The sequence below is a fragment of the Emydura macquarii genome, unplaced genomic scaffold, assembly GCF_026122565.2.
Source record: "Emydura macquarii macquarii isolate MOO-44397 ecotype Brisbane River unplaced genomic scaffold, CSIRO-AGI_Emac_v2 contig_2473, whole genome shotgun sequence".
NCBI classification, from domain to species: Eukaryota; Metazoa; Chordata; order Testudines; family Chelidae; genus Emydura; species Emydura macquarii.
The window spans coordinates 29,122,370-29,142,880 of record NW_027132610.1 but is presented as its reverse complement, the minus strand read 5'-3'; the positions used below and the strand labels follow the sequence as shown (position 1 = coordinate 29,142,880).

Here is a 20,511-nt window from a genome sequence, read left to right as displayed (position 1 = left end):
GTTTTGCAAACCTAGAGTAAAAATACACATCAGAATGTATTTTTCTGTTATTTCTTTATTATAATACTGCAGGTTATTTAAAACTAAATTTCTTTGTCCCGGGGTGGATTGATTTAAATCAAGGCAATTTAAAACAAGAGAAAAACATGGATTTAAATCAAGTTTCCCTCTGATACGTGTTCACATGTTTCTTAAATAAGGGTGCAAATCTGATCACTAAAACATGTTAATTTACAACTCAATACAGAATTTTAAAGCATCTAGGAGGGTATACTTTGTGTAAATTTTTAGATAACTTGATTTTTATTAATTTAGGGAATAGTACATAATACTCATGACCTGTGTCAAGCTGCAGATGCAGCAGCAATACATTAGGAATGGTAAGAAGTAAATCACACACTCAAACACAATAACACTTATATTTTATTAAACTAAATCTTAAATGTTACATAAATGTTGCACATTTGCAATTGCAGCAGTCTCCTGAGTTGCCATCTGTCCTTAAACTTTTTTTTAATTTTCAAATTTTATTAACTCTGAAAAGTCATCCCAACACTAAACGTACGCTGGTCTTAAAAGTTCTACAACTAGCTCTCATCTTCCCCACTTCCACAGTCATTTTTATTCATAGACTGAAACCGAAATACGAGTTTTCCTGCTTTTTCAACTCTGTCGATTTCTTTGCTTTGAGTGAATAATACCAAACAATGAAAATATTCTCTCTGTGCCCACAGAGGAAGCTACTGCTGTGAAAAGTTGGCTTAGCAACTGAAGGAACTCTGTTTCAAGGTGCCTGGCTAATGATTTCCACCAATTCAGGAGGGTGACTTTGTTCACAACATCATCAGTAAACATGTACTGTTTAAATGGTTCCGCTCCAGCCCTGAAATTTATTATGACTGGCATAACTGAGGAATGGTTTTGGGATGCCCATGCCATGGCAGCAGCATCTTCTTCAGAAGTTAGGCATGTACTTTTATACTGGAGTTGAGAATGTCTGCAAGAAAATGAGGTGGAGTTAGTGTTTATTCCATTCGCTTCTTTATTGCCTGCAGTTTAACTTTCTGGTGAGGTATTTCTTTCTTCCTTGTCTCTTGAAGTGCCTTCCAAATTTTGACAGCCTCAGCAATGCAGCAACAATTTCTCTGAAGTTTGTTTAAGGCTATAGATATAGGCTTCAGTATACTGAGCATATCCTCTACATACCTCTTTAATCCAGTGTTAGATACTTCGGATGAGATACTTCCATCTATTTTATCATGGTTTTCTTCACAAAGTTTTATGAGAATAGGCCAATTCTTAATAAATTATTCAAAACAATCAACCACAGAATTCCATTGAATATCTCGAGGGAGAATTAGTTTGGATCCTCCTGTTCTCTTCAGTGAAGCTGAAGCAAAATGGTTGTTACTGAAGTATTTTGCAACTTCAACAACATTTTCTTTTATTCCTGGAGAAGACATACTTAAGTCTTTGCCTAAAAGGTGAATTAAAGGGGCACTGCAGCCATATGTTAAGGAGCATCCTTCCGTTTCTTCTTCTAAGTATCTTCTCATTGTTCCGACAGGTTAATGATCCCCGAGAGTCAATAATGAGTTGATTAATGACTAAATGAATTGTATTATGAAACAATAGGAATAATATAGATTTTTAACCATTTCTAGACTAATACAATAGAATATGAAACAGACAATTACTATGCAATATAAACTGAATTTGAACTGACAGTTAACTGCAAGACACAGAATGATTTTAAACAGACATTTAACTGCCAGGTACAAACTAATTTTAAAAAGACAACAAACAGTTAACTGCAAGTTACAGACTGATAGGGAGAAATGTAAACAGTCAGCTAGTTGCAGAACACAGACTGATACGGAGGAAGGAATGTAAAGCTGAAACACAGACTGACAGTTAACTCCTTACATCCAGGCGAGAAGGACACAGCATAATAAACGTAAAAACTCGAACTCGGCCGGCTAACAGACGATTCGCGCTCGGGGGGGGGGACAAGGGAGTGGGAGAGTCCGGACCAGGTGATCAGGCTGGTAGTTCGGGAAGGCTCTCAGCAGGGGCTTGGGTAAGACCCCTTTTATGGGCTTCGTGCCAGCACCAGATTGGCCGGGGGATACGTGCAATAGGTTTCGTTTCTTAGTTGGTGTTAAGTTTTGTTTCCCATATATGACGTGGGAGCCGAAGGCACAGCCGATCGCACAGGCATACCCTAATAAGGTCAGGTCGTGGTTGACTGTTAGCACCGAATGGGTAGGGGGGAAGGACGAGGGGTGGTCATGGCAGAATTGGGGCAGCAGCACTCATCTTTGCCACGTTTGCAGCATTGTCTGTGTCAAAACTGCGCACGTGATAGTTGAATTTTTGTTCATAGTTCATTACAGCTTTCACTGCCAGTTCTTTTAAATATAGTGTTGTGGGGGCATTTCTGATGTATCTATTGTTTCTGAAAGATATGCAACCCCATCTTCTGTTGTCACCCAGGCACATATTACTGGATCATTGTGTACATCGCTCCACCCATTAAGGCTTAACTGGCAAATTTCCCCTCAGTATTTCTTGCACACTGTTCAAGTTCCTTCTCATACACTGTATCTAGCAACCTTCCACCAATGTCTGCTCTACCAGGTGTAGTGTAGCCTGGCTGTAGGGACTCACTCATGTCAATGAAGTGTTTGTTGTTAACAGTGCGAAAAGAGAATTTGTAGCATAAATGAACTGAGCAATCTTTTCATCTATGGTGTCTTGTTGGTATTTGCTGGTCCTTACTACAAACCCATCTGTGGTGGAGGTATTACTGGATGAATGAAATCTTTTGCTTGCTACTGATACTTTGTTGTCTGAAATACGTTTAGTTGCAGCACTGCTGCTAAAAGTACCAACAGATGACTCTGAAATTGTTGCAGATACAGTCACAATTAGTTTCTTATGCTTAAATAGGATCCTGAAACAAAATTCAAAAATGATTTTGAATAATTGTTCTTCTCACTCTATTATTCAGTTAATCATTTACCTTTTTTAAAGCAAGGATGCAGCTCTGATTCCAAATTACCAAAAAAGCTAAGATTGACTGCACTTAGAGTGCACTTAATTTTGGAGTAAGCCCCATAGAACTCACTGGTACTTCTGTTTTTTGAGAAAAATAGTATAGGATGGGGTTCCTTTGGGAAAGCTGAGTTATGCTAAAGTGAAATAGGGAAAAGACTTATAGCATCACCATTATGGTCTGTGGCACGATGTTCCAAAATAAGGGGCATATTTTATGTAATATAAAATAAGAAAATGACACCCAGTGGCAACTGACAACTCTAGATTTCTCTGACTGCAGCTTTCTGTACTGTATACGTGGGTGATAGATTCTAAACCTAGTTAACTAATTAAACAAACCATAAGGTTAAGTAAGCTAAACTTTTTTTTTTTCTAGCAACATAGCAAACAGCTTGGGAATTCACTGGTTAAATCACACTTCTATTAAAAGGCATAAAGAGAGTCTTGAAGAATGACGCATTGGAAAGTGAATTATTTAGTTAGTAACCAGTTGATCCACATTGCTCTTCAGGCATATCTACATCATTTTCTCCCAATAACCAGTTTTCATTATGATGTTTCATTCTGGCAAGTAGGCCTTGCATCTCCTTGCACTGCTGACACTTGACATGTTTTCCTTTTTTACCCAGGGAAGGAATTTCTTTAAAATATTCCCAGATACGGTCTCTTATGCCCAGAACCCATGACAGTTTTTCTGTGGTAAAAGTGTGGGGGAATATAGGAAGTTGTGTGTGCTGAATGTCTTGCCTTTTTCTTTCCAGTCCACTCCACCGTTCCTTTCTACTCTGCCTCTGTCCTTTGTCTCTGTCTTTAAGACACTGTTTTAAGTAACTCCTCTGCTTTGCTTGGCCCAGCTCCACCACCACATAAGCACAGAACAGTCCTATCCAGCCTGTCTGTGTTTGCACATGTGACTTTAGTCTGCTAATAAACAGAAACTGAAAGCCTAGAACTTTCAAGAAGCAACAGCTGGTAGTTAGGCTGGACAGACTAGAGCCATTAATACATTTTTATGAGATTATAAGAGTAGGTTTAGCATGTTTGTGATGAGATTTAATTGTAACTGTTATTTTTAAAGGAGAGAGATGTATAGTATTTTATTGAGTTAAACTTTTTTTAAAAATCCAAATAAAAAAAGTTCCGATTTTTAAAGAACAAAATAATTGATTTTTATCCACCCTGCTTTGTCCTGTTTGATATGCATTCTTCAGCTGCTGTTTTAGTCACTTGTGATGTATTTGAGAGAGGCTCTTTAAATCTAAGGTCCTATTTTTCAGTTTTCCCAATTTTGGGAGAAAATGGTTTATGAGCAAGAAAACTATAGGAAAAATTTGTTTATGAATCAGAATTTAGAATTCTTAACCTTCTTTGTATGTGCAATCATCATCATATATAATTATAGATTTTGCTTTTAATTCAGAACGTTGCCTCTTTACTCAATGACAAGAAATATTCTCTGCCATTTCTGTTGATGGGGGGGGTGAGGAGGAAGTAAAAGGACTTTTAAAAGTTACCGATTTTGTAGTCCTTTTAGTGATCAAAGAGGAATGGACAAGAATCCCTTGGAGCCTTTCAAAACGGTCTTAAATTTACAAGATGTAGAATTATTTAGTAGTGATTCTTTCCTCTTTATATTGTTAGCAGATCCTAAAAGAGAGTTATCCTACTCGTAGACATAAATTGCTTGCAAAACTAGTTTAATTATCATGACTTAAGAACTGTTAAGTTCTGTTAAGAAATTGGATCAGTTGCCACACTCTGCCATTTGAAAAAGCTGCTGTTACTCAACATTCCCCTTACACTTGGAGAATGAATTTTCACGTGCCTGCCTTGTATAATATTAAAATGAAGCCATACTTCTACATAACAAGGAAGTAGTTGTTGCTTCTCTTTTTTGGAAGGTCAAGACCACATTGGAAATGAATTTGCAGACAGTAGATAAGGTTCTTAGAACTAATGGAGGTAGTATCTCCCCCCTTTTCTCTATTTCTGGAGGGAAACTCACTCACTTTGCTAGGCAGTGTTAAATCAAAATATTCCATGAACATTTTTATTTAAAGAAAGAATACATTGCACTATCCAGTTTGCTATCAAACAGCTTATTGTTCGGGTTTTATCAAGGTTTTGTTAAATATTATTTATGTTTAAATTATTCTGTTTTTGTACTTTATTTCACAAGAAGCTTTCCTGATGAGAGCGTTTGAAACTCTGCTGTGAATATTCAACAAAGAGAGAGAGAATATTGGCACACAGTCTAGTGATCTGTGAATGCTGCTTATAGTTAAAGTATTGAAACCATGTGGTGAATTACGATGACAAGCACAAAACAAATACAGGCTGATGTACTTTGCTGAAGAATGATCACTTATAGATTAGTTGATAATTTCCTTGTTGCAGTTTTCTACTGAGGATGAAAAAAATATCACTTTTTATTATCAACTATGGAATTCAATAAACTTCTGTCAGGGCAGTGGGCCAACATGCTCAATATTGTTTGATTTGGAAAATCTTTTCCGAAACAAACTTTTTTCCCTTTGTACACTGGAAACATACTTTACAGAAATTTTGTACACTGGAAACATACTTCACACAAATAAATAATTTAAAAATATTTATGGACACACATTTTGTATTAAAAGGAAACTGAAATGTTAATGAGTAAGCTTACTTAAAACATACAATAATTGGAAAAAATCAACAAAATTTCAAGTGTGTGTTATCTCATTAAATAGCAGGGTGGATTGATTGATTCAAATAAAGCTATTTAAATCACTAGTTTTAATCTTATTTTGCACTTTTTAGTTACTGTCCTAAGAAATGTTGATGCTCATTGGTTGGGAACCATTAAAACATGTTTATTTGCAAATAAATAAAGCCTTTATGCTCATTTGATATTTTTTTGTTAACCATAAGATACACTATATCTATATATCCTTGCTGAAGCAACTTAACATCTTAATACTTAACATCTATTTATTCAGATTCTTAATTTTTATGTCTTGTATTAGAAAATGGTGAATGATGCATTTCTTTTTTACTGGGAATTGATTCATTTTTCCTTGTGATTTGCATTGTTCTATTTGGATTATCAAATCACATTTTGCATTTAAAACTGGTTATTAACAAAGGAAATATTACCTGTAGTTAGTGAATTAAGTTATTGTTTCTGGTCACTGTTCCTCAAGATTTCAGAAATAGTAGATCTCTGCCTCTCACCTGGATTTTTTTCATAGACTGGAAAGGGAAAACAAGCTGTGAGTGAACTGGACATTGAACTGAACTATTTGAATAAACTGATATGATAAAGCATTCTCTCTGTGTCTGCTGACGAGGTTACTGCCATCAAAAGCTGGCTTAGCACTTCAGGAAGGTCTGGTTCCAGGTGCTTAGTCCTCTACAGTGGTTTGTTCCTTACTTTAGCAGCAAAGGTGCTGCTTAACATTTTTACTTAGATAAATTGTTTTAATAGCCATGGTAAATTGCAATCTGTACATAAGTTTTCATAATTTAAATTTTGATTTTAAATTTTTTTTTTAAACAAATATGTACTTAGTTTAAATTTTAAAAAGTCTCGTTTAAAAAAAAAAAAGGGTTTTTGTTCATATTATATAATGGAAGATTAGTGCAGAAACATGAGACTTCTTAGAGCTAACTTAATTTAAACCTTGTGCTGTAGATACCACTTTCATTAACTCTGCAAGTATTAAAGGTGGACAGAGTTTAAGTTTACAGAACTCTGCATGTGACATCACTTCTTTTTGTCTGGAATTGCAAGGTGTCGTCTTCAGGCTGATACTGGGGAAAAGTTGGCTGAATGTGTGTAGAAGTCAGTTTGGGTATGGAATTCAGTGTTGATGCTGAGAAGCTAATTACCCAAGAAAAAGTTAGATTGCTGCTTGTATTAAGTGATTCAGTGTAATGACGCTCTACATTTCAAGGTCTCTAAGCTTCATTTCTTTTCCTTCTACCCTTCAAAGGCAGTGGTGTTTGGAGAGGAGGAGGGGGCTTTAGTCTTTGTATTGATTACTTCTTCACTTCCCCTCGTAAACGTAATTGTAGATATATTCTAACAAATATTTGATTGTGTGTAAATATTTCCACTTGAGAGCCCCTTTTGTCCTAAAATTATAAACACAACTTCCAACTTAGTAAGTTAAAACTAAAAAAGAGAATGACTGGAGCCACAAACTCCAGAGCAACAGGCAGCCAGTGTGAGTTCCCCACCTTTCTGAGGCATCCTAGATAGGGTAACCAAAGGACAAGTTTGAAAAATAAGGAGAAGAGGTGGGAGGGGGGGTAATAGGCACTGATATAAGACAAAACCCCAGATATCGGGACTGTCCCTAAAAATCAGGACCTCTGGTCATCCTGTAGGGCTCAGGCTTCTGGCTTCAGTCCTGGGGTGGTGGGTTCAGGCTCCGGCCATGGGGCTTTGGGCTCCATCCCCTGGGTTCTGGCCATAGGGCCCTGGTGGTGGGCCATGTCCCTGGGCTCCCCGCAATCCACCCATGGCCCCTGCCGATCGCTGCCTCCTCCATGCCTGGGCTTCGCTTAATTACAAACACATAAACACTGAATTTCATCTGCCATTGTGTTGTCCAGTCACCCAATTTTGTGAGATGCCTTTATAACTCTTCACAGTCATCGTATGCAAATTTTGCCACCCCACTGTTTACTCCATTTCTCATATCATTCATGAATATGTTGAGCAACACAGGTCGCAGTTATGGATCCTTAGGGAGGAATCTGTTTACCTTTCTCCACTGAGAAAGCCGACCATTTATTCCTAACCTTTGTTTCCTACTTTTTAGCCAGTTATAGATGCATTTGAAGGTCTTTCTTTTTATCCCATGACTGCTTAGTTTACTTAACAGCTTTTGTTGAGGGATCTTGTCAAAGGCTTTCTGAGGGTATATCTGCACTGCAGTTAAAAACCTGAGGCTCACCTGTACCAGCCAGCTCTGGCTTGCAGGGCTCAGGCTCAATTAGGGCTGTCTAATTGCAGTGTAGATGTTCAAGGTCGGGCTGTAGACTGGGTTCTGGGACCCTGCTAGGCGGGAGCATTTTTTTTTTTGGTCCTTGTACTGTTTTTTTAACTTGAGGGTATACATTTAGTTTTAGCCTCCATTATGGTGTTTTTAAATAGTCTCCATGCAGTTTGCAAGAATTTCACCCTTATTACTGTTCCTTTTAATTTCTATTTTGTTTAATTAGCCTCCTCATTTTTATGTTCACCTTTTTGAAGTTAGAAGATACTGTGGTGCGTTTCATTTGTATTTTTTCCCTGACAAGGATGTTAAAGTTTAATTATATTATAATTATTACTGAGTGATTCAGCTATGTTCACCTCTTGAACCATATCCTGTTCTCCATTTAGGACTAAATTAGGAAATTCCCTATCTCCTTGTGGATTCCAGGACAAGCTGTTCTAACAAGCTGTCATTTATGGTATTAGAAATTTTATCTCTGCATCTCTTAAGAGGTGACACATCTAGTCAATTGGGATATTCAATCCCCCATTATTATTATTGCATTTTCTCCCTTTGTGTAGCTTCTGTAATCATCCTGAGCATTTCAGAATCACTGTCACTATCCTGGTCTGGTGGTTAGTAGTGTATTCTTACTGCTATACTCTTATTATTCAAACATGGAATTTCTATTCATAGAGATTGTATGGTACAGTTTGATTCATTTAAGATTTTTACTTTATTCTTTCACATATAATGCCATACCATCACTGGCATGAACTACTCTGTCAATCCTATATATTTTGTACCCTGGTATTACCATGACCCCACATATTATCCTCTTCCCACCAAGTCTCTGTAATGCCTATTATATCAATTTATTCATTTAACACCAAGCCCTCTAGTTCACCTATCTTAACATTTTGACATCCAGCTTTTGTATATAAGTACTTGAACATTTTTTCAATATTCAGTGGCTTGCGTTCATGTGTTATATTTAAATGGGACTCTTTTACGTTGGACTGTTCCTCCTAGGTCCTACCTGTGCTTTACCAAATTCTTTCCGATCTTTACCTGGATATAGAGCTCCCTCTTCAATAAATTCATCCCTCAGGAATGTCGCTGCCTGAACCATGTGTTCCTCTGCATCTGTTGGCTTTCCCTAGCCCTTAGTTTAAACACGGACAATGGTAGGACTAACCATCCTAACCCAGCACCCCTCCATCTCACAGGTTTTTATTTGGATTAATGTCAAGATTAGAAAATTACATTTGGCAGAAGTACAATCCATCCTGAATAATAATGGGAAAATTTTTGAGAAAATCTTATGCAGCTAAATGGAAGTGGTTTGCTATCTAGTGTCAACATTATCAGATAGCTCCCATGGACTTAGAGATCCCTACCGTCTTTGACTACTTCCTCTTCCTGAAGAGGTTGGACCTACCTCTTAGTCACTGTGTGTGAATGTGGCAGTGATCAGTGCTTTCCATCTTCTAGTATAGAACTGTTTGGTCTTCAACCTCCTACAGCTGTGAGATTTCTGAACGGCTTTACCAGAAGCTTCCTTCTGACACAGATTCCAGCTTAGAACTGCAGTGTAGTTTTGTCAACACTTATGCATCCTCTCTTCAAACCCTTAGCCTCCTGCTCTCTCTATCTGTCTATAAAATGGCCTTCCTGACTATCAACTCTGCCAGAATAGTGTGTGAGCTTGGGATCTTTATGACAGACTTGCCCTTTCATGGTATTTCTTAAGGTAGGGTTTCTTGGTTGCATCCCAAGTTTATTCTGAAGGTTCCTGCCAAATTACAGATTGATCAAGTCATACAACTGTCATGCCGTTTGGAGTGGTTTATGACCTTGACTGCCTACCTCAGGGCAGATTGTCAAAAGCAGGGCAGACACATCAATTGTGGTATATTCTGTAATTAGATTTCACCAATCCAGTACCAAATGTCAACTCCCAAAGTACTTCAGTAGTCTTATAATGAAGTCACACAATCCCCTGAGACACTCTAGTCTAGAGTTCTCAAACTTTTTATGCTAGGACCCCCTTTGAAAATATTTCAGCCTGTGATAACCCCCACTACAAGTGATGACTACCCCCATGCCATGCTACCCTTACCGGAGTGCGTGGGGGCTGACAGCTTGCGACCCCCCCCTAATAACCTTGCAACCCCTTGAAGGGTCAAGAACCCATGTACTAGTCTATCTTGGCAGCCCAGAAAGCTGGGCTATGTGATAAATGGTCATTTACGGCAAAAATCAGAAATATTCCAGGTTATTATACAGTCCAAGAGACCAGTTACTCATCCGGGTAGGGTTGCATCCTAGATCTCATACAGAGGACAACAGTGGTAGCTAATTCTATAGTAAACTAACTAAAGGTTTATTACCTGAGAAAAAAGAATCAGAGTTATTGAGAGGTTAAAGCAGGTAAAATATATATATATATATCTATATATATATCTATATATATAGATATATAGATATATATACACACACACAGGTGAGTCACAGTCTATAACTCCAAATGATAGCAGAGATCTGCCAGTTTTCTCAAAGCCTCTCAGGACTACCCCTGAATAACTGGGGATCTGCATCTTCTTGTTCAGTTACTCAGGCCTGTTAGATCTGAACAGTCCAGAGATCAAGAAGTTTTCCTGGTGTCCATACTTATAGATCCTTCTCACAGAAAACAAGTTGACAGGGTCACTATCTATGTGGGCTTTTTCTTTGATTGGTGAAGGGATAGGGGGGCATTTAGAGTCTTTTATCTCTGATCACAGAATGACCTCTTTTCTTGAAATGCAGAAAAGTTAATACTTTCCTGTTAATATTCTTAATTTGTATTACATAAGATATCTTTTTTTGTTTTATGGGTTATTTAGTTACAGGTGTATATATATATAACATAAATGTTTGCTATTATACTATAACACGATACAGGTAAGTGAAAACAATGCATGCTTTTTTATTTTTCATGAAGTTTAAACACCAAATACATTCTTATACATTTAGCAATGACTTTGAGCTATACTAATGCACAAGTGAGTTGGCGTGGCTTCCAGCTATGCATTTGTAACTGTTTGTTGAGGCGTGGGGCTCAACTGATCTGTCAGCGTCAAAACATCTGCCTGTTTTCTACTTGAAACATCATGCCATCATGGAAGACAGGAAGTTGCATTCCATGGAAGCCTGTCAAGACTTGGCTTTCTGTCTGCAAAAGATGAGAGCCTTCAGGAAGCCTGATTTTTCATTTCTGTGACTGAACCAATGAAGTAAGGGAAGCAACTTTCTCACATAACTTTTTAAATGGATTTCAGGTTGCATCCTGCTTTGTGATGAACTCACAGTGACTCCTTCACCGCAAAATGTGAGGCTCACTTAAGCAGAGTGTGATAACTTGGTGGCTTCTCTTCAGGATGTTCCCCTTGTGGAGCTATGCAGAGTGCCAATTTGGCTCTGTGCATATCTTTACTAGACATTATGTCCTGTTACAAGCTTCTTCAGCAGATGCATCTTTCATTTCAGTGGTCCTGCAGTCTGTGATACAACGTGGTTCCTCTCGTTTTCCTCAAAGAATACTTTGTTGGATACACATCGGGGCTATCACTCGATGACTAAAGAAATGTTACTTACCTTGTACAGTAACTGGAGGTCTTTGAATGTGTTGTCCCAATGTGTTTTCCACTGCCCGTCCGCCTTTCCTTCTGCTTTGGGTCCCTTCATAAGGTGATTTATAGTACTGATGCCATCAGTCTGTGCCTTTTCTTATTCCCTTGGTTTGGAGCATGAGGATGTGCAGGACTCAGGCACAGACAATAGATCCTGATAGTTTAAAAAAAAAAAAATTCCAGTTTCCCCCACACAAATGCATGTGCACCTATAGTGGAATACACACAGGGACCATGTGTCTTGAAAACTCCTGTTACTGAAAGATAAGTAACATCTCTTGTCCTAAAGGAAAAGGTCTAGTTCAAAGAGGATTTAATTCAAGGAAGTGTTATGGCCTGTTTTTATACATGCAATCAGACTAGATAATCACAGTGGTCCTTTCTAGCCTTAGAATCTGAGTCTATGAAAAACTGAAGTTAGAAAACTGATTAGAAAACGGAGGGATATGTTACAAAATGAAATCTGGAGTATTCATATTTTTTCTTGCATCGGGCACATCTGCTAACTTTAATAGCTTTTAATTGTTTTTGTTTTTTGTAAACCTTGATGTTACATAGATGAATCTGCTACCGATGCATTTCTTTGTCATTGAAAATCGCTGTTGTGGATTATATAACTGAACCACAGGACAAAGGATGTTCTTGCAATTCTCTTTCAACTATTATACTTGTTTTTAAAAAATCTAATATGTACGTGCATAGTTCTACCAAAAGTTTAACGTGGGATAATGTTAAACTTCAGCTGTCAAGGAAAGGAATCAGATGTACAATATATACTCTCCATTTAGAAATAACCTGCACAATCTGTAGTTCAATCCAAGTATGATATTTTATGCATCTAGTGTTGTGGGAGGAAATATGGCAGTATTACACTTTGAAATGATGAAATAATACACTTGTGGGAGAAGTTTCTTCTTGATCTCAAGATCATAGTGGTCAGTAGGAGTCCCAAACTAATGTTGTTCCTATATTTTATTTTTGTATGTACCTTTAGTTTGTGAATACTTACTCATGTCCTGTCTGAATAGTCCTAATCTCTCTTGATATGCAAGTATTTTCATGAGTCTCATTATTGTATTAATGTTTCTCTGGGCATATTCCATTTCTACAAGATCCTTCTTAGAAACGGTGTAACCAAAACTGAAATACAGTCTTCAAGACGAAGACATACCATGAATTGTTTAAAAAAAAAAAAAAAATGATTATTTTCTATCCTCTTTTTTAATATAGTGTAACATTTTGTTTGCTCTTTGGCTTGCCTGTGTACTGCAGCAAATGCCAGTGAGCTTTTCAATGACAATGTCGTTTTATAGAGTGGTTTCTGTAGGTTTGGAACCATCACAATATAATTGCTTCTTCCTATGTGTATTTGCACTTGTCTATATGAAATTTAATCTACCAGGCTATTGCCTAGTGTCCAGCTATTTAAGTTCATCTGGAGTTCCTCATTCATCGGTAGTCGAAATAATTTTGTCTTTTTGTAAATTTTGCCTCTTCACTGTTTACATCTTCTTGAAAATAATCTGTAAAATATTCCAGAAATGTCCCATCTTTTGTTGCTCTGAAACCTGTTATATCTATAGAGTTAGTATGAAGCAATGGAAACAGCTGCAAGCATGGCTGAGGGCTCTCTTTGTTCAGAATATCACTAGGTTGAATCACCACTGGGTTTTGTAGTCTGTTAACATCCTATTTTTAATTTCAATCATTTTGACTTTATGAATTTTACCTGTATGGAGTACAGCTACAGTTAAGGCATGCATTTATGTCCTGCCAAGAATCTAGACCATTTTGATATCAGAGGTAACTCAGCCAGTTTGAATTCAGCAGTTTCATTAGTTGTATGAGCAAGACAGGACAAGTAGTGGATTATTTGGCCAAACTTCCACCTTCATAAATCAACACTGGTCTCCTAGTACAACCTCCTGACACAAATCAACACAACCACCCACACAACAACCCAACCAGCATACAGACACCGCTCCTCATGACATCATACACCCCTCCCTAACCACTCGCACAAATCTATATAAGTCTTCCAGCACAACACAATACACGCCCACACAACACAAACAGTGCACACAGTAACACTAAACATCACTCTGAAGCTTAGAAAGTCTAGTGAGTCAGTTTGAAGTGATGGAACCAGTGACAAGTATGGTTCAGAGCTCTTTTTCTTTTTCTTATCACCAGGTTCACTCATCACTGGGATTCACAGTCTGTTAGCATCCAGTTTTTAAGCTGAGCCCTTTGGGGCTTTTTTACGCATAGCTTTTACATTGGTGTGACAGCATGGGCTTTCAGCTATTAGTTATTACCGTAAATATCATTGGTCTTATTACAGACCCAGGATACACCCTATTATTCCTTTCTTGTCAAACGCTGATCATGTATTCCTATTTCTATTCTTTTTGTCACAGTTTCTGATATATGACAGAACTTTACCTTTTACCCTATGACTGTTTAGTTTCTTCATAGCCTTTCTCTTGTGAAGGACTGCTGATTTCAAAGGTCTCTTGAAAACCCAAATAATTTTTCGCCAGTTCTTGTTTTATTCACTTATGATGATTCTGTCAAATTTCAAAAAGTTAGAAAATCACTTGCCTTTGCAAACATTTTATTGTATTACAGCAGGTTAATGAAGGCTTAGCGTGTTTGATCTTGTAAATTACAGTTCAGTTTTCTAATACCCTTATATAATGAATGACCTATAGATGGCATATTTTTGCTAGCAACTGAGGAAATTCACTCTTAAATTCTTTCTTTCAGATGGAGGAGCATCATCTGAATGATGCAATTGTTAAAAGCAATAAAAATATCTAGTAAGCCTCTGTCTGGACTCTGAAAGAAAGTGTTATAGTGGATAAAAACAAGTTGTCCTCTAGTTCTGTGTATTTTCTTTAGTGATGGTGACATTATTCTTGGACTGTTGTCAGACAGTTGGCCTTAATACATTCCATCTCTGCTAGAAAAGATTTCTTTCTATCCTCTTGGCCTGGATGGCTGAACTTTTAGTCCTTGATAATTAAAATTAAAAAATCTCTCATTCTTCTTTGGATCTTACTATCGAAATCCATGTTTTTGGAATTCCTCTCATCTGATGCTGATTACTATGGTTTGTTTGGAAGCCCCAGTACTGTCTCGGCTTCACATAGTAATAAATATCAATATTTGTGTGAAAAATTTGCTACTGCAAGATCAAAATGATCATCCTCCAGTAGTAATAGCTAGAAAATTTTAGCAAAGAGTAGGTAAAAATATTTCAGCCTATGCTGGAGAAGATATTCATGAAAATAACCTGACACGGTTGAATAAAATACTAAAAAAATTGACTGACTTAATTTAAAAAAATGCACATTGATTCAAAATTCATTACTTTTAACAGTTTATAGTTTTTCAAAGATAAGGAAATGATACTAGTAATTACACAACAGCAAGTGGTGTAAAATGAACTAGATTATATTCCTTTAATTTCTTTCGATGGCATAAAACGTGGAATGCAAGGTGTATTCATGTAGAGAATATGTGGAAAAACCGAGGAAACTAGAATGAGGATTGGTCACTGCACTGTCGCAGGTATGTACTGCCCCACATCTGATTGAAGAATTAAGGCGTCATTTGAAAAATTATACTAAGCTGAGTGAAAACCGATTTTACTTTTTTGTTCTGATCTCTAATTTTGATTCTCAGTTCTGTAATGTAGAAAAACTAAAGGCTATTTGACTATAGGTTTCCCTTGCCTTATGAAGAAACTGAATCTAGCATACCTTTTTTTACAACAAAAGATAGACCTAATATATTATGAATAATAACATAATATTGGATCAGTCAGTTTTCTACAACCTTTTCTATGTTTTTGTACATCTTCCTTTCAAACTCTCACCCCAAAAACTGGTGGTATGAGAATTCTTGCTTGCTGATAGTTGGTTGTTTTGGATGGAATTTTCAAAAACACCCAAATGGCTTAACAAGATTTTAACTCCTAACTCACTTGGTGTCTGTTTTCATTTTTCTTTTCAGGGGAGGGTTATGGTTTATAAGCTTTATAACTCAATTTACAGATAAAATACAAATTAAGTAGTATTACTATAATTTTGTTCTTTGTTCTAAAATAAAGTTTTGATTCCCCTAAATATCTGTGTTCATTTTCTTGGTTTTGAAACCATAAAACACTTGAAAATGTTAGGTACCATGAATATTTGGAAGTCTGCTTCTCTAATCCAATGTCTGGAAAACACTTCATTACAATAAAACTAAATTGCTAATCCATGAAACGAGTTAATATTACAAGTGTGGGAGTAAAGCTGCTAAATAAACCTTGTCTAAAGCCCAGATGACTGCATAGGTATCATAGGCCTGAACCATGGTTTGTGAGAGATTACTTGCTGTTTGAAAGAATTCAGTAGTCTTCTGGTTAAAATTCCAGGCCTGCATTCTTCCTACATTACTCAAATAGAATAAAAAAATTGCATTATGTCTAAAGATATAATTCCAGTAATGTTATCAGAAGTAATTTAGTAGTCTAAAATTTTACTAACGAAGTGTGTTAAAACATGTAACAAACGCTTTAATTTAGGTTTTGCTTGGATTGGGAAAGAATAAGTGTTGTATTAGAATCCATTCTCTATGCCAAAATATTAACCAGAGCATCGTGCCTCTAACTTTTTCTCTTGTGAACCAAAGCAAACATTTGTTTAGTAATTGTTTAGTACATTTTCTAAAAATGATATATTCAGAAATATCCGTAAGGATTCAGATTTCAGATAGAACTGCAAACTTGATCAAGTGGCAGAAGGAAAGGAATGCTCGACAATGATAGAATGTGATGTTTCCAGGAGATGCTAGAACTTTGCATAATTCATGCACAATTCTGTTTTTACTCTGAAATATGGAAGATTGCTTAAATTTTAAAGTTATTTACTGCTTTCAAAAAAAACAAAAACAAGACTTGGTGGCTAGCTTCACAATAGCATATATCATACTAATGTTCTCCTGGGGCTAATCAGCAATCATACTTTGCAAATTTAATTTGACCTAGGAATGAGTAGAGTTCTTGAGGATTATTTCCTGAATTTGGGGTTTATTTATCTTGACTTAAGTTTAAATTGTATTATTGTTTTACGTAGTATATCTGAAGTCTTTTGGCATATGCAAAGGAACTGATTGAAATGCAGAACAGTTTGGGGGACAGACTATCTTCTTCTCCTGTTTGTATCTAGCACAAGCGGGTACTGGTCTGAGACAGTGGCTCCTAGATACTATAAAAATAAAAATAATAATTCAATATATGAAATATTGAGATATTAAAATATGCTTATCTGGTGTCTTTATTTTTCAGTTGGGTTGAAAACTTTGGACATGAAGGACTGGGATTGTTGCTGGATGTTTTGGAAAAACTGGTTGAAACCAAACAGTAAGAATAGTTCAAGTTAATCTTCAGTTTTGCGTAATGTGTAATTAACTTGTGATTACAATTTATAATTTTTATATCAATTCAGTCAGGACAGAGTTGTGAAGAGGAGTCAGCATAAAGTCATACAGTGTTTGAAGGCCTTTATGAATAACAAGGTATGTGATTTGTTACTTAGTAATTGAGTTTATTCATAAGGTAGTCTGATTTAGATTATGATTTAGATGCATAGATTACCATTGTTTAACCTGAAGTGACTTTATTTGAATGGTTTTCCATTATTATATCTGAGAGAAAACTGCTATGTTTCATCCCCTTAAACCCAGATTCATTAATGTGCATGAATTGTATTGTACACTCAAACCAAATATTTTGATTCAAGTTTGAAATGTGTGTGTCTTGGCAATTAAACATAGTCAATAAGTTCAACACTTTGTATTGCTTAAATTACAAGTTTAATGTGGAAAATGTTGTTTATATATTGAACTTTGAAATTTTTTCTTCTGTTTATATACAAGCATCCTTTATAACTGAAAGTGTTTATTTTGATAATTCCCTTCTGTTCTGTTTCATTCTTCAAAATGAAGCTGAGTATCTGTACAATACATTTAGCTAATAGTTCAATGGATTGACTTGTAGACTGATTGTAAAACTAAAAAATGCCAAGATCTCATTTAATTTCTTGAACGCTGTACCTGTTTTCAGAATTTATGTACACAGCCTAATCATGGGTAGTGGTTTTAATAAGTAACAATAAAATGTAATTCCCACTAAATTTTCTTGAAGAAATAAACAATACAGATTAGTCCAATAGGCTAATATTTAGCTACTGATCTCATATAATGGTCTATTAAATATAGTCATAAGTCAAACTCCTAAAAATAATTTGAGCTTCTGTTTTTCTGCATTGATGCATCATTATCCACAGATTTTCCATTTTATAGCATAAGTGTCCTTTTGCACAGTGCTAGGAACATTTCTTCCAACTTCTTTGTCATGATATTTCACTGTGGTACCACTTGAGTTTCATGAGGCCTTTTGCATTTTTGTCAAATGTCTGTTTATTTTTCTTTCTTAAGCATACGAAACAGTCCTAATATGCCACGGATCTCCAGGGACTCTAGTCATAAGGGAGCTGGTTTAGCTAGGCCATAACTTCATTAACTTTTCATTAGGAACTACGCAGTAATAACCTGTACAGTGTAGGCCATCTTTCTTTCTCTAGTCTGTTAGAGGTCTGCGGTTTACCTCTCATCCCCTCCACATTTCATCCCAGCTCATTACTGGGACTCCACCGTCATGTACTCTTGTGAGGGTTAAGTGGTTGGGGTAAAAGGGCTTGTCTCCTTGCTGCACCAGACAGGAGTCCAAACCCTGCTCACAGGTTCATTTAGTAGATATCTTCTCCAAGTTCACTTCCAGTTCCTGTGTGTCAGAGAACCAGACCCTCTTGTGACAAATATGGCAATCCTCTGCACTTGGGGAGATCTTATTGTATTAAGATGATGTATCATTGTGGACCAGGGATTATGTGTAATTCCTTGAGGGAGGGTTGACCACAACACTTTGGGGAAATGAGAACAGTGGGTGGTGATTATGCAAATTCACTCAAGTTGTAACACCTTCAGAGAGGTACCACCACGTATAGAGGTTTGCATATACTGGTTCAGATGACATTCTTCAGAGACCAACAGTCAAAGAAAGGACTTTTTGATAAATACCCTGACTCAGGCCTTCCTTTTAATGCAGCAAATGGACAGCACCTTCTGCCTAAGGGAGGCCACTAATCCTTCCTGGAAAGGCTTGGAAGGACTTTGGCCTCTGATGCCCCATAAGGCTGATGGGTGACCTCTGGTAAAATTTTATCATGCATAGAACAACTTTTATAGTTTTTTAAATGTTTTCTTCATAATTCTCTCACCTGAAGGATAAGTGTGCTTGCTTAAAAAGGGGTGTGTTAACTTCTGTTGGCAATTACAGCTGTTCATAGCGTTTGAAGAGAGAGCAAAGCACAGATGCTGACCTACTTAGTCAGTCGTGTTCGGTGGGGATATCAAAGTGTAGTCAGACAGGTGTGCAGCCTGAAAAACACCCAGTTTGAAGGGAGAGAGAGACACAGGTCTCTAACTAAGAGAGGTAATGATTCAGAAGCCAGGAATTTAGGTGAGGTGCTCTTGATAGACCTCAGAAGGGGAAACACAGGGCCTTTGTCCTGAACTATGATCCTGTCATTAAACCAATACATTTTACATATCAGAAGATGTCAGCAATTATCATAGTTGCTTTTCCCTAATCTCTAGCTGGGTTCCCACATACTTAACAATTGCTTCCCTGACACTGGCCAAAATATAATCCACTCCCTGGTTGGAGAGGCATACCCCATTTACCCTGAACAACTCAGATACCAAGTAAGTTTATTTTATGGTGTATAATAACTGATCCTTGCCACTTGCGTACAAATTTAGCCACTTCCCTGTCCACACATTTTTGAGACATATCAATCCATGAAGCTCTGGCATCTCCTCCTCATACCGTGCCCTGCAGCATTTCATACTGGTTTACAGATATCTTGGGGAAAAAAATCCTGGATCTGCTCTAAATCTCTCTGTACTAATTAAGTCAACTCCCCTTAGGGAATCCCAAATCATTTTGAACTAACTGTATAATAATCCTTTAGTATGACTGCTTCCTGGCTGCCAAAGACTGTAAGAAGAGCATCAGCTTGCCCCTTCCCTGCCAGCTCAGATTCACCTGACCATTGAGGTCCAAATGTGAACCTCTAGGTGACTGGCTGCCTGAGGGGACCGGTGCACAATACTTTGCCTGCAGATCCAAACATCATCTTTTGTGCTTTGTTCGTTTGCTCCATAAAATTGGATAAACAGCAAAAAGTTAGTACTTTAACATAATCGGTCTCTGAATCGCGGGCCACACACATGACATGTATACATGTGAATACCACTGACCAAGCACCTGTATAACTGAGTCCCAGTTGATTCCTGTTGCAATGGAGAAGTTGTCATCTGTATCCTAAATGAATGGGACCCAAATTCACCAGGAATGAATGCCAACAGTGTGTCTTTAAGACATCCAATTCCAGTTTGTGGAAGATAATTCTAGTTGTGAAGAAGAAATTCCATCACCAGCCAGACTCTATGTAAATCCTTAATGCTGCGACTGGGATAATACATGCTTCCCCACGCTCATGAAATAATATAGACTCACTTTGTCTTCACTGATCTATCTTTGACGTTTCAGGATCAAGGTGAGTGATTACTTGCCCCACTGCAAATCCCTAAGCTTCAATGCCTGATTGGAAATATCCCTTATAAACAATCCAGACACCAATTCACTGTTTCTTAATGTTCCAAAAAATGCCAGTGGGAATATGGCCGTG

At 37.0% G+C, this 20,511-nt stretch overlaps 1 protein-coding gene across 3 annotated transcripts in view; it reads left to right on the top strand.

Moving 5' to 3' along the window:
* Positions 1–20,511, top strand: part of DIAPH3 (diaphanous related formin 3) — a 581,492-nt gene that overhangs the window by 125,761 nt on the left and 435,220 nt on the right. For all 3 annotated transcript variants that reach the window (XM_067563206.1, XM_067563204.1, XM_067563205.1), the window contains 2 exons: positions 17,043–17,117; positions 17,203–17,272. In XM_067563206.1, coding sequence (XP_067419307.1) covers positions 17,043–17,117; positions 17,203–17,272 — 145 coding nt within the window. The remainder of the gene's footprint in view (positions 1–17,042; positions 17,118–17,202; positions 17,273–20,511) is intronic.